The 14,925-nt window shown below is 37.4% G+C and overlaps 1 protein-coding gene across 18 annotated transcripts in view; it reads left to right on the top strand.

The window, feature by feature from the left end:
• mef2ca (myocyte enhancer factor 2ca) overlaps window positions 1–14,925 on the top strand; it is a 128,712-nt gene that overhangs the window by 99,450 nt on the left and 14,337 nt on the right. For 11 of the 18 annotated variants that reach the window (XM_073913503.1, XM_073913502.1, XM_005169229.5 and 8 more), the window contains 3 exons: window positions 5,837–5,977; window positions 10,192–10,378; window positions 10,859–10,906. In XM_073913503.1, the coding sequence (XP_073769604.1) occupies window positions 5,837–5,977; window positions 10,192–10,378; window positions 10,859–10,906 (376 nt within the window). The remainder of the gene's footprint in view (window positions 1–5,836; window positions 5,978–10,191; window positions 10,379–10,858; window positions 10,907–14,925) is intronic. The other 7 variants (XM_073913507.1, XM_005169232.5, XM_009305681.4 and 4 more) reach the window with 1 other exon arrangement.

The raw sequence follows: 14,925 nt of genomic DNA, 5'->3' as shown, positions 1-14,925 counted from the left end.
ACCACCTGAGGGCGCTGTAGTTCAATGGACACGGAGTGGAACTACAGCGCCCAAAAGGACTACAAATCCATACATACCACGCGCATACACCGGAACACATACACTGATTGTATTCACAGCTGTCTCCGTTTCTGTTGATTATCTGGACTATATTGACCTTATTCTCAAATGCGGAAGTGCGCCTGTTTTCGCGATTGTCTTAGAACTTCCGTTTCAGTCGCCTATGGGAGAAATGACAAGGAATAATAAACGGGAAAAAACGGTCAAACTACTTGCTTTACAAACAAATGTTTGCATGACTATACAGACCAAGTAGAATAATGCAACAAGGAAATATCACTTTGCAACATCAAACAACAAAACGAGCAGTTTTTAATGTCTAAAAATGAATGGAAGTGAATGAGACCGGAAGTCTCGTGCCAAAAAGATTCAAATGGCAGCGCCCGCTCGTCGGCGGTGAATAAGGTCAATATGCTATCATTCCACCACTGTTTGTCATCGCGTCGTTTGTCTTTCTTGCCTTCGTGTTTCAGTAAGTCATGTATACCGAGTTTCTTGTTCCTCATCTTGTTCTTGTATTTTGCTAAAGTCTAGTTCGTGTTAATCTGCCTTAGTTTCTTGTTTTGTTGTTTGTTTACTATTTTGTTACTTTGCACTTTGGATTTTGGATTTTTTGTCACTGTTTCTGCACGATATATTATTAAAATCTGCACTTGGATCCGCACCCTTTTTGTTCCCGTTTTTTGATTCTGTTTTGATCATGCTAAACGTGACAAGGGGTGCCCAAACATTTTCGTATAAAGGGCCAAAAAGCAAATATCATTGAGAGTCATGGACCAAAGTTAAATTTACCAAACTGTATTACATCAAAGTTGCCTTGAGTAATCTCCTCATTTATTTCCTAATACATTCATTCATTTTCTTGGTAACACTTTACAATAAGGTTCATTAGTGAATGCATTTACTAACATGAACTAATCATGAACAACACATGTACAGCATTTATTAATCATAATTAAACATTTATTAACATCCAAGTCCATGCTCATTAACATTAGTTAATGCACCATGAGTTAACATGAACTAACAATGAACTACTGTATTTTCATTAATTAACGTTAACTAGCATGAACAAATACTGTAGTAAATGTATTGTTCATTGTTTGTTCATCTTAGTAAATGCATTAATTAACATTAACTAATGAACCTTATTGTAAAGTGTGACTATTTTCATTTTGGCTTAAGGCTGATTTATACTTCTGCGTCAAGCGCACGTGTTTGTTACGGCGCAGCCTACGCGCCGACGCATAGCCCTACGCCGTGGCCGTCGGTATTGCTGACGTGCACCTCTCAAAAAATGTAACTAGACATTGCAACGACGCGTAGCGGAAGCTCTGTGATTGGTCGACTGGGTAGCGCTGACGAGTCTGGGCGGGACCGAGAGCCGTGTGAATGGTGCGAGCCTGATGGAGCGATTGTTTACAAGTGTGGAGTCCCGTAAAGGAGCTCCGGATGGAAAGTTTTGTTTTGTGTTTACCTCATAGTCAAAGCTGATGCACGTCCGCCGGTTCCTGCCTCAAAATGAGCGAGTTTGAGACACTTGTACATTCAGGAAGCATTCAGAATGAGCAAAACACCAGCGAAGAAACTCGACACAGAGGAACATTTACACCTTACTGCCAACTAGCGTTTCAGAAGTGTTAATGCAGACCAACAGAGACAGCACGCAGACGTATGAATGCACAGCCACGCGCGTTGCATGCGCCGTGGGTCACGCTGGTCACTTGATGCAGAAGTATAAACCAGGCTTTAATCCCTTTATTAACTCGGGGTCGCCACAGCGGAATGAACCGCCAACTTATCCAGCACGTTTTACGCAGCGGATGCTCTTCCAGCAACAACCCATCACTGAGAAACGCCCATACACACTCGTTCCCTCACATACACTATCGACAATTTAGCCTACCCAATTCCAATATAGCGCATTTGTTTGGACTTTTAGGGAAAACCCACACACGAGGAGAAATGCCAACTGACCCAGCCAGGACTCGAACCAGCGACCTTCTTGCTGCGAGGCCACAGTGCTAAATTCTGAGCCACGGTTTTGCCACTACATTATTTGACATTACCAAATATTTATTAATAATAATATGTTTAAAATGTGTCCACATAAAAATATAATAGTACATTTAAAGTAGAACAGCCCAAATCTCACATCTATCTTTCAGATTTAAAGGGACAGTTCACCCAAAAATTAAAATGCTGTCGTCATTTAATAACGCTCCACTTGTTGCAAACCTGACTTTCTTTTTTCTATTGAACACTAAAGAAGATATTTTGAAGAATGTTGAAAAGCCATTGACCTCCATAGTACTTTTATTTCCTACTGTGGATATCAGTGGCTACCAGTTCTCCAACATTCTTCAAAATATCTTCTTTTGTGTTCAACAGAAACTCATAAAGGTAAATGCTGAATAAATGCTCATTGTTGGGTGAGCTGTGTCTTTAATTGTGAACGGGGCACATCTCTCCTCCTATTGAGTGCTTGTGTGTGTGTGTGTGTGTGTGTGTGTGTGTGCGTGTGTGTGAGTGCATGTGTGTGTGTTTAGTCTGCTGATGTCAGGCTTTGGCATGGAGCTGGTGAAGGGGTGCTGGGACGCTGCTGGTGGCACTGGGGCAAAAAATAGCCTTGTAGGGCCATGGCTGGGGCCCGAGACTGTGATTGGCTGCGGCCCCGGAGCCTCCCCCTCAGCGGGGTGATTTGTTGGACAGGTGCAGGGGCCCGACAGGTGGACATGACTCGAGTGAGTGGAATTACTGTGTGCCAGAGATCTGGACGCTTGACGGGAAGAGAGAAACACTGAGAGAGAAGATGAGATTCAACTCTACATTTAACTCTCTAAAACCATGAGGAAACTGATGAAACAAGATGAAACTGTCTTATTCTGATTGCGGAAACTGAGGTCAAGCTTATAGAACAGAATAGAATAGAATAGAATAGAATAGAATTGGACTGAGCTGAATAGAATAAAAAATATAGGACAGAATATAGTAGGATAATGTAATGTAATAGAATAAAATACAATACAATACAATAGAACAGGACTGAGTAGAATAGAATAAATAATATAGGGCAGAATAGAGTAGGATGACCGGATAGAATAGAATAGTATAGAATAGAATAGAATAGAATTGGACTGAGTAGAATAGAACAAATAATATAGGACAGAATAGAGTAGGATAATGTAATAAAATACAATACTATACAATAGAACAGGACTGAGTAGAATAGAATAAATAATATAGGGCAGAATAGAGTAGGATGACCGGATAGAATAGAATAGTATAGGATAGTATAGTATAGAATAGAATAGTAAAGAATAGAATAGAATAGAATAGAATAGAATAGTATAGTATAGAATAGAATAGTATAGTATAGTATAGTATAGTATAGTATAGAATAGTATAGAATAGAATAGTATAGTATAGTATAGAATAGAATAGTATAGAATAGAATAGTATAGTATAGTATAGTATAGTATAGTATAGTATAGTATAGTATAGTATAGAATAGAATAGTATAGTATAGTATAGAATAGTATAGTATAGTATAGTATAGAATAGAATAGTATAGTATAGAATAGTATAGTATAGAATAGAATAGTATAGTATAGTATAGTATAGAATAGAATAGTATAGTATAATATAGAATAGAATAGTATAGAATAGTATAGTATAGTATAGAATAGAATAGTATAGTATAGTATAGAATGGTATAGAATAGAATAGAATAGTATAGTATAGAATAGAATAGAATAGTATAGTATAGTATAGTATAGTATAGTATAGTATAGTATAGAATAGTATAGTATAGAATAGAATAGAATAGTATAGTATAGTATAGTATAGTATAAAATAGTATAGTATAGAATTGAATAGAATAGAATAGAATAGTATATAGAATAGAATAGAATAAATAATATAGGGCAGAATAGAGTAGGATGACCGAATAGAATAGAAAAGAAAAGAGTAGGATAACACAGCATAATAGAATTGAATATTTGCACAGAATAGAATAATATAGGCTAGAATAGAATAGACCTAAACACTATATGATAGAATATTATAGGTTAATGTAGAATTAAACATTATTATAATATTGGACAGAATAGAACAGAACAGAATTACAGTATATACTGTAGGACAGAGTGGAGTAGAGTACAGTCAAATAGGATAGACTATAACAGGATAGTATAAGACAGAATATAATATGACAGTAGGATAGAATAGAATAATATTGGACATAATAGAGTACAGTTGAATAGAAAAGAATAGAATAGAATAGAACAGAGTAGTATAGAATATAATAATATGGGATATTCTGTCCAATATTATACTATCCTATTATGTCCCAATTTATTGTATTCTATTCCATTCTATCCCCCAGAATAGAATAGAATAGAATAGAATAGAATAGAATAGAATAATGTAGGACAGAGTATAGTAGAGTACAGTTGAATAAAAAAGAACAGGATAGTATAAGACAGTATAGAATAGAACATGACAGTAGGATAGAATAATATTGGACAGAATAAAATTATATTGGACAATGTAGGATATAGACAGAGTAGGAGATAATAGAATAATATGGAATAGAAAATAGAACAGAACAGAATAGTATAAGACAGTATAGAATAGATAAGAACAGAGTAATAGATAAGAATAGAGTAATATTGGACAGAATAGAATAAATTCTATAGAACAGAATAGAAGAGTATATGACAGAATAGGATAGAAAAGAATACCTTAATTAATACCTTAACCACACACACACACACACACACACACACACACACACACACACACACACACACACATAATTTAAAAGGTGTACATGATGAATCCAGTGTGTAGTTAGAGTCGTGGTGTCCTGATGGTGTTTGGTTTAATGTCAGCAGAGTGAGGATTTACTGTCTGTGATGTGGAGTTTAATAGAGTGATCTGGAGTGGTCAGGCTTTGAGGATCCTCTGAGTAATCACAGTCTCCTGTTTCACAAGCTGGACAAGCTGCATTTGTTTTCAGATGGAGCCCTCATGTGGACAAACAGGACAGCGCTCTTTTTTTCAGTTGTACAATTAATTTAGGGCGACACAGAGGCTCAGTGGTTAGCACTGTGGCCTCACAGCAAGAAGGTCGCTGAGTCAGTTAGCATTTCTGTGTGGAGTCTGCCGGGTGCTAACATTTACAGTGCATAACTTTACCTTTATCAGCACATAAGCAAGAAGAACTCTTGTATTCTATACACCACTCAACCCTGAGTGTCTCTGTTGTCAGTGATCTGGCAGAATACGCAGGTAGGCGGCAGCACTGTCACTTAACCTTTCTATTCTGAGCTCAGAACATGAACAGCCCTTAACAGGACCATACCACTGGAGTGCATCCTTTACACACGTGTAATGTTGATGGTCAGTAATTTATAAATCAATTAAATATTGGGCCACAGAAGCCTACTCAAACTGTACACACAGCAAGTTTATAACAAAACAACCCATGTTATGACTTATTGATCATATACAGCAATTGTTTATAGTACAATATCACATGTAAAACAGTACCAAAGGCAACCCATATCCCATATTTGCAATTAATTCATTGTTTTTCTTTCGACTTAGTCCCTTATTTATCAGGGGTCGCCACAGCGGAATGAACCGCCAACTATTCCAGTAAATGTTTTACGCAGCGGATGCCCTTCTAGCCGCAACCCAGTACTGGGAAACCAATACTTGCAATATAATTTATCTAATAATTGCAATTTTTTATGCGTGTTTGTTTCAGACGCTGAGGAAGAAGGGCCTAAACGGCTGTGACAGTCCTGATATCGATGCTGAAGATTCAGGCCACAGTCCAGAATCCGAGGACAAATATCGCAAAATCAACGAGGACATCGACCTGATGATCAGCCGGCAGAGACTGTGTGTAAGTGCGCAAAAAATTCAACAGCATCATTTTGGTAAAATTCTGCAGATTTCTGCGGAATAATTGTGTGAGTATCACGACTAAAACCTTAATATATGAAATAAAAAGTAATACATTTTTAACTTTTATTTAATGTTTCAAATGCAGATCCAATTAGATTCACTTTATTTGGTAAACAAAGCAAGTCTCTCATATAATATCTCTACTAAAAGACAGAAAATACGACTGTACAAACTGCATTGTACAAAAATCTGATGAACATTTTCATATTAGTCAATAATATTACTGTAATTAATTAAAAAAACTGAATACATATAGATTTACACACATTTACTCAAGTAAGTAAACAGAATTAATGATGGGCTAAAAACCTGTGGAAATCTGCGGAATTCTGCGCGCGCAGATTCCGTGTGGGCCTTATTAGTGTTCCACTCAGGCCTGTCACGACATCTATTGTTTGTTCTCACCAAAATATATTGCGATAAACAATATTATTGTCATTTAAAGCTCATTTTATGCCACTCATCACTATATAATGTCAGAATGACAATATGATATCATCACAATGCAAGGACAGTCATCCAAAGAACACATCATATTTCATTCTGAAGAATATTTGATTTAATTATAGTCATTTTATCAGTTTGATAATGAGGACACACGTATCTTAAATAAATAATAATAGATGTGAACTCAAAAGTGCAGGTAAAGAGTATCAGAGGCTGTGAGATCTGCTGCTAGATCTATTTACAGTCGTCAGACACCCACATGAGAATATACTATAGTAACTTATAGCAAATACTACTGTGTTTATTGACCATTCTGACACTGACACCTCCAATAGAGATAGAGATGTTGCACAATCAGCTAGAATTGCTTTTTATGTGTGGTTGATATATATTGCATCAGCAAAAATGACTGAGCTCATGTCCATGTGTTGTGTGATTAGTCCATATATTGATTATTGTAACAGGCAGTGGCGCACAAAGGGGGTATGCAGTATATGCGGCGCATAGGGGCGCCACACATGGGGGGCGCCATTGTGCCAAAACTATTTTTGAAATTATCCATATTAAAAGTTTCAAATAATATATACACACACACACACACACACACACACACACACACACACATATATATATATATATATATATATATATATATATATATATATATATATATATATATATATAAATATTTGTTAAAAATGTTTATTTAGCATTTTATACGCGTATAATATTGTATTTTATTAAATTAAAAAATCATTGCACCATTTTTCATACCATTTACATGTTTTTATGAATTTATTATGTATCATATTGATTCATTAGACCTTTTGGTAACTTCTTAGCTCAAAACTATTTTAAGTTTAGCTACAAACAAAGTTATAACATTTCAGCTAAATAGAACATTTGTTTGTTTCTGTTTTTTTTTTTACACTAAACATTTGACAGTCTTTTTATTTCACTTTTAGCAGTTTCAGTCAATTGTTCTTGCAAATACAGACCTTACACTTCTCAAAGTATGCATGTGAGAAGTAATCGCAATGATCTTTTGCCCTTTAGGACTCCCATGTCTATCATTTTGTTTTGACAAATGGACAAAATACTGTACAAAAAGTCCAAAAGCAAGGCTAGTCAAGGTGATATAATCATTTAGTGAGGGAAAATTTAATTGAGAAGAAATTTAGGGTGGTATAAGATGCATTTCTTTGCGACTTAACATGCTTAATGTAATTATACCTTTTACTACTTCATACTATTTCAGTTGTGTTCAGAACTGCGAAACTGTATTTTTTGAAGCATATTGATATCTTTATGAAAAAATATCTTTAATTTATTGATGGAAATATTTTCCACATTTTATCACTTGCCTGTTATAAAATATAGTTGGATTGAAGGGGGGCGCGCAAAAGTTGAAGCCGCATACCCATCAGTAAATGTGCAGTTGCGCCCCTGGTAACAGGTCTAGTTCCTCTGATATTTTAAAGGGACAGTTCACTCAAAAATGAACATTTGCCTGTTTATTTAGTCCCCCTCAGGCTTATTGTAATTGTATTTGTTTTGTACTTTGTATTAGTCTTATAATTTAAGTATTATTTATTTTATCTTCTTGTTGCTATTTGGACTTTTTGGAGTATTAAGATTTGTCTTACTATTGTTTCTTGGTATTAATATGTTCTTTCAAGCATTAAAGGGCACCTATGGTAAAAAATCTACTTTTCAAGCTGTTTGGACACATAGATATATACACTAGATGTCGCCTGGCCTATTGTTGTCTATTTGACGGAATGCGTCAATAGCGCCGCCATCTTGCTACAGGGTAGCGCTCCTTTGAAATGAATGCGGGACCAAGGTACAGTGGAGGACTGTGGCCATCCAAAGCCAGAGATATACACACATACACATATATCTATGATCATGAGTTTTCCTGGATGTTAGTGTGTATTTATTTTTCTAATTACGAATATTATAATTTTACATCACTTTTTCTACATTGATGGCTCAGTGACCGCACGGGCATTCCTGACAAAAAGCTTGTGTTTGTGTGTACAGAAATGTACTATTCACCCTCCCTGTTAAATTTAATATAATCATGTCCTGAAACACAGCTCCTCTCCTGCTTTCACTGCTCATACTGACGGAGGGAGCGATTCGTTTGTGAATGAATCCCCCGAACGACTCTTTCACTAACGTTAGCCGACAATAATACAAGTTTCTGGCAGCGCAGCATCTCGTTGTCATATTTCTTTTGCATTGTTTGCTGATTTTATTCAACAAAACTAGCATAAGCCGAGTGTTTAGTGCGAGTTGGAGCTGCTTTGCCGTATGGTGAATGCAGTAAGTGTCTGTCATCATCAATAACGTTACCTGATTAGCACAAGAGTTCAGAACATACAAAAACAGAAAAAAACGTAATATTACCTATGAAATGTTCTGCCTTTGTGCTTTGTTTTCTTTGTTTGCTCGTTTCTACACCCGTAGACAGCGCTAAAGTCCCGCATCTTCACGTAATAACACTGTCTTGACTAGTGCGGTTGAATGACATTTGTCCTGGGAGCACTGTACCAATGTGGCGGCGCTATTGACGCATGCTGAGGGTCCCTATGCGATATCTAGTGTGTTGGTATAGTGTATAGACCGTCATACTGGGGTGATATGAACACACCCAGTCCTTTTTTTTCAATTTAACTACAAAAAAGGGTCGGCCAATTGGAGCTGTTTTCAAATCGATCGCACCATTACGTAGGTCGATCCCCCCGCCCACCGAATTGATTGACAGCTGTGCGCATCAGCATGTTCCGGTAGTCGCGTGTATATGTCAACAAGACCAGACAGACATACGCAAAGCAACCGGGAATAAAAGGTCTGTTCTGTTCGCTAGGATCAGCAATCATCATCAAATGTGATTAAGAGTGAGTTTCACATGTTTAAAGTGTTTTAAAACAGAGTATGTGTGTAATTAATTACAGCGTTTTACTTCAGCTTTACTTCAGCACAGCCGCGTGTCAGAACAATTATAAAGGAAGACACTTCAATCCCGGTTTGTGGAAGTTAAATCAGGTTTATTTTGTACATTAGCATAACAGATATACACACAGTACTTGAGGTTAGCCTTAACTAAGCTAAGCGCGCTCTGTCTGTCTGCCTGCCTGCGTGTGTGTGTGTGTCATCTGCGGTGTGCGTGTATATCTGTGTGTGTGTGTGTGTGTGTGAGACTCATCAATGCAACTTCACAATACTGAGTAGTAAAGGTTAGTTCTTACTGTAGTATCTCACAAACGCTACGTGAGACCTCCTTCCTTTAAGTCTGTCTGTTGTCTGACGCAGCTGAGGGAGGAGGCATGTAGAAACAATAGGCGGGAAAGACTCGTCTTAAAGGCGCAGTACGACAAAACCACCCCCTGCTGGAAATCAGTATAAAACAGCATCTTGTAAAAGGTTTAATGAAAAATCTGATGGGTGACTCGATCTGAAACTTTATATACACATTCTAGAGACGCAAAAGACTTATATTAAATCTGAAAAAAGGGGTAACCTAGGTGCCCTTTAGTATAAATAGTGACTGCATATGAGAACATATAATTGGCCTAATTTACTGTAAACTCTTATATTTGGGTCAACTGTAATATACATGATTCAGGAATGCATGTTTGCGAATGTGAAATGTCTGCTTTACGTAATGGACTGATTTCCATGCATTCTGTTTTCCAGGCCATCCCTCAGTCTAACTACGACATGCCTGTCTCCATCCCCGTCAGCAACCCCAACAGCCTGATCTACGGCCACCCAGGAGCGTCTCTGGGTAACCCAAACCTGCTGCCGTTGACCCATCCGTCCCTGCAGAGGAACAGCATGTCCCCTGGAGTCACCCACCGGCCCCCGAGTGCAGGAAACACAGGTACCTTGCTCTCCGCTTAACCCGGGACTCCGGATTTTTCCTCATTCTGACGTATTTTACAGAAAAAAAAGTTGGATTCGGCAAGAAAATCCTAGTAGTTTTATTTATCAGGGGTTGCCACAGTGGAATGAACCGCCAACTCATCCAGCATATGTTTAACATAGTGGACGCCCTTCCAGCTGCAACCCAATACTGAGAAACACCCATACACATTCACACACACACATACACTACAGCCATTTAAGTTGATCAATTCCCCTATAGCGCATGTGCTTGGACTGTGGGGGTTCCCACGCCAACACAGGGAGAACATGCAAACTCCACACAGAAGTTCCACTGACTTTCAACTCTGAAAACTAGACTGACACAGCTTCAGTTTACTAGAACGTCTGTGTTTAGCTGCTTTGACACAATCTACGTTGTAAAAGCGCTATAGAAATAAAGATGAATTGATCTTTACTGTGGTCTGTGTGTCCACAGGAGGTCTGATGGCTGCAGATCTGGGCAGCGGGGCGGGCACCAGCACTGGTAAGATCAGCTGCCGTTGAAGAATCAGTTCGAAAGTCAATAGTTACTGTAATTTAAGGGGCAGTTCATCCGAAAGTTACAATTCTGTCAACATTTACTCACCCTTTACTAGAGATTCTGTCTTCTGTCCAACACAAAAGAAGATACTTTGAAACATGTGGGAAAATATTAGAAAAATAATTCAAATTTATTATTATTTTTGAGCGATATGCTAATGGTCTGGGCGGCATGGGGGCGCAGTGGGTAGCGTTGTCACAGCAAGAAGGTCGCTGGTACGAGCCTCAGCTGAATCAGTTGACGTGTCTGTGTGGAGTTGTCCCCATATTGGCGTAGGTTTCCTCCACAAGTCTAAAGACATGCACTATTGGTGAATTGAATAAGCTAAATTAGGGTATGTGTGTGAATGAGAGTGCATGGGTGTTTCCCAGTGCATGGTTGCAGCTGGAAGGGCATTCGCTGTGTAAAACATATGCTGGAATTGTTGGTGGTTCATTCCGCTGTGGCGAACCCAGTTTAATAAAGGGACTAAGCCGAAAAGTCAATGCATAAATGAATGAATGCTAATCTGATTTAATTATTTATGCTAAGCTAAGCTAAAAGTGCTTCCAGTTCCAGCAGACAACTGCTAAAAATGATAAAACTAGCTTAGTGGTTGGCAATGTGGCCTCACAGCTAGAAGGTCGCTGGTTCGAGTCCCGGCTGGGTCAGTTGGTATTTATGTGTGGAGTTTGCATGTTCTCCCCGTGTTTGTGTGGGTTTCCTCCGGGTGCTCCAGTTACCCCCACAGTCCAAACACATGCGCTATAGGGGAATTGATTAACTAAATTGGCTGTAATATATGAGTGTGTGTGTGTGTGTGTGTGTGTGTGTGTGTGTGTGTGTGTGTGTGTGTGTGTGCGCGTGCATGAGTATGTATGCATGTTTCCCAGTACTGGGTTGCAGCTGGAAGGGCATCCGCTGTGTAAAACATATGCTGGAATAATTGGCGGTTTGGAATAGTTGGCGGTTCATTCAGCTGTGGCGACCTCTGATAAATAAGCTGAAGGAAAAGTAATGAATGAATGCATAGTGCATTAATAAATGTAGCACAAGATTGTTCATACTTAGTTCATGTAAGTAAATACATTAATAAAGCTAAAAGGCTCTGATTGTCTCAGATTGAAATACTTCAGAAAATTAATTCAGTGATTTTTATGCAGTATAAAGTCGAGCAGTTAAACTCCTTATTGAGTAATTCGTTTTCAGACAGTAATTAAAGAAGAATTATTTACACATTTAGTGTTGTATTTAGTCATTTTCACACTGATCTCAGTACACACAGATCTGATTCAAAGTCTCTCTTGGCTCTGTTAGTTCCTCTGCGGATGTTTGCCCAGCGCACCGCTGTAGGATGTTGCGGTGGGTTGTCGTCTTAAATAGTTTATTTAAAGAAGCGATTCATAAAAGCATGCTGAATTTGAATACGATGATGCCGTCAACACCACTGTTAGTAGAGAGGAAACGTGGAGATCTGAGACTGCGATTTCAACACTGAACATACAGAAATCTGATACACAGAAAACAAAAAAAATACTATAGTAATGCACAGTAAATACTGTAGTGTGACAAACATATTATGTACAGTAGCAAATACTCTGTTGTGGTGATTGTACAGTTGCTATGGTAACACAGCAACTATAGTAATTAAAAAAAAATATCTGTTGTGGTGATTCTGTAGTTGCCATGGTAACACAACAACTATAGAAATATAAACAAATGAATCTGTTGTGGTGATTCTACAGTTGCTAAGGTAACAACAACTATAGTAATATAAAAAAATGTAATCTGTTGTGGTGATTCTGTAGTTGCCATGGTAGCACAACACAACAACTATAGTAATATAAACAATTTAATTTGTTGTGGTGATTCTGTAGTTGCCATGGTAACACAAAAACTATAGTAATATAAACGATTTAATCTGTTGTGGTGATTCTATAGTTGCTATAGTAACATAACTATAGTAATACAAACAAATTATTCTGTTGTTGTGATTCTGTTGTTGCCATGGTAACACAACAACTATAGTAATTCATTCATTCATTCATTCATTTTCTTTTTGGCTTAGTCCCTTTATTAATTAGAGGGTCGCCACAGCGGAATGAACCGCTAACCTATCCAGCACATGTTTTAAGCAGCGGATGCCCTCCAGCTGCAACCCATCTCTGGGAAAAAAAACTATAGTAGTATAAATAGATAAATCTGCTGTGGTGGTTCTACAGTTTCTATGGTAACACAACAACTACAGTAGCGTTTTACAGTAGTTTTCTATAAATATAGGGTACTACAATACACCACGGTTTACTGCAGTAAAAAAAGTATACTACAGAATTTATTACAGCTTATCAGTTAATACTACTGTATGCTTGATCATTCATTCACAAAGAGATGTAAAAACTATAATATATGCCATAAATATATTGTATTTGATATTAACTGCTGTAGTATTTTTCATCTGGGGCTTCATGAAGTGAAATGGCTTTTTCACATCGTGAGGTTTGCAGGATTAAAGTGTCTGTATGTCTGTCGACAGCATCAGTTCATCAGTGCACAGACTCAAATGTAGCAGAATCAAATAAAATATAGACGACAGAATAGTAATATCGTCATCTGAGCAGCTTTTATTCCTCCAGATGCTCGTCTGTTATTAGCATTCAGTGCTGGAGGAAGGAAAATATCTAAGACTGATTCTGGACTCGCTGCTTAAAAAAAAACATGACCACGTTTGGCAGCGTTTATGTTTTTTCTGTTGTTTTTTTTTCTCAGTGATTTGTTGTGACAGATGGCAATGATTTACAGATGACGTCTTCAAAACGACCACAGAAATAATATTGTTTCTGGAAACATAAAATATCTACAAAACTGTAAAATATCAGGAAAGCGACCACAGATTCAAAAAAATGCGGCATGAAAGAGTTTTTTTATAAAGGTAGATTTATCAAAAATTGTGATTCATTTAAATCACAGAAACATTCATGATCCTAACATTTTAGAAATAAAATTATAAAATATAAAAATGGAAATACAATTATATTGTAATGGATGATTACCAGAAAAACAGAGTTGAGAAATCCATGTATAGTTTATTAGAATCGACAAGCAGGCAATGGTCAGCAGGTACAAACAGGAGCATAAGTAGTCACATGTAGTCGAGGTTACAGGCAAAGCGAACTATACAGGCGGCAAACAACGTAAACAATGCAAGGGTCAAACATGGAGAGACTAAACAAGGAGGACGATTCGTAATGTTATATATAACAACAACAAGACTCAGCAATGTGTGTGAGAATAAGTGCTGTATGTATCCGCTTGTTAAGTGGTGACATACTGTTTCCGGGTCCGCCATTCATTTGAGTGGAGAAATCATTCGTTTATGATTACTTTTAATTCATATCACACATTAAAGTTAATTTTATATAAAATCATAATGTACACAACAATCTCTGGGCTTGCTGCAAAACAAATACCAAAAAATTAACAATTTATAAAAAAAATTATCACTTTCTGGCCATCGGATGTTAGGCATGGACATATATAATGCGATCGTGATTTTCGAAAGTATTAAATCGCTTTGTAAACGTTTATTATTACCATTTCATGAGTTTCCTCATTCAGTTGTATAGAGCGCTTGGACCCGGAAGCCGCTTCGCGTGACGTCACACTTAACAAGCGGAAAGTCCTGGTCATCAGTCCTTACAAGCTTCAGCTGTGTGTGTGCATCCAGGGGTGATCCAGAACTGGTGTGTGTGTGAGGTGCCTGATGGGATATGTAGTGCAGTTCAGTGGCAGAATTGTACTTTGGTTGACAGTACATGTCTTCCAGCGGTTTATTAGGTCTTGATCTCTGGTGATCATGACAAATATATATTTATAAATAGTTTTTAACACAACAAATGCATTGTGAAAGGCCAACTTTTAACAAAAACTTTAATATTAACTAAAACTAAAAATATTTATTAGCATTTATTTTTGTTTTATTACTT

This window comes from Danio rerio, chromosome 10 (genome assembly GCF_049306965.1).
Source record: "Danio rerio strain Tuebingen ecotype United States chromosome 10, GRCz12tu, whole genome shotgun sequence".
Taxonomy (NCBI): Eukaryota; Metazoa; Chordata; class Actinopteri; order Cypriniformes; family Danionidae; genus Danio; species Danio rerio.
Note: the sequence above shows the minus strand (reverse complement) of the source record. Positions and strands in the feature narration are given on the sequence as shown.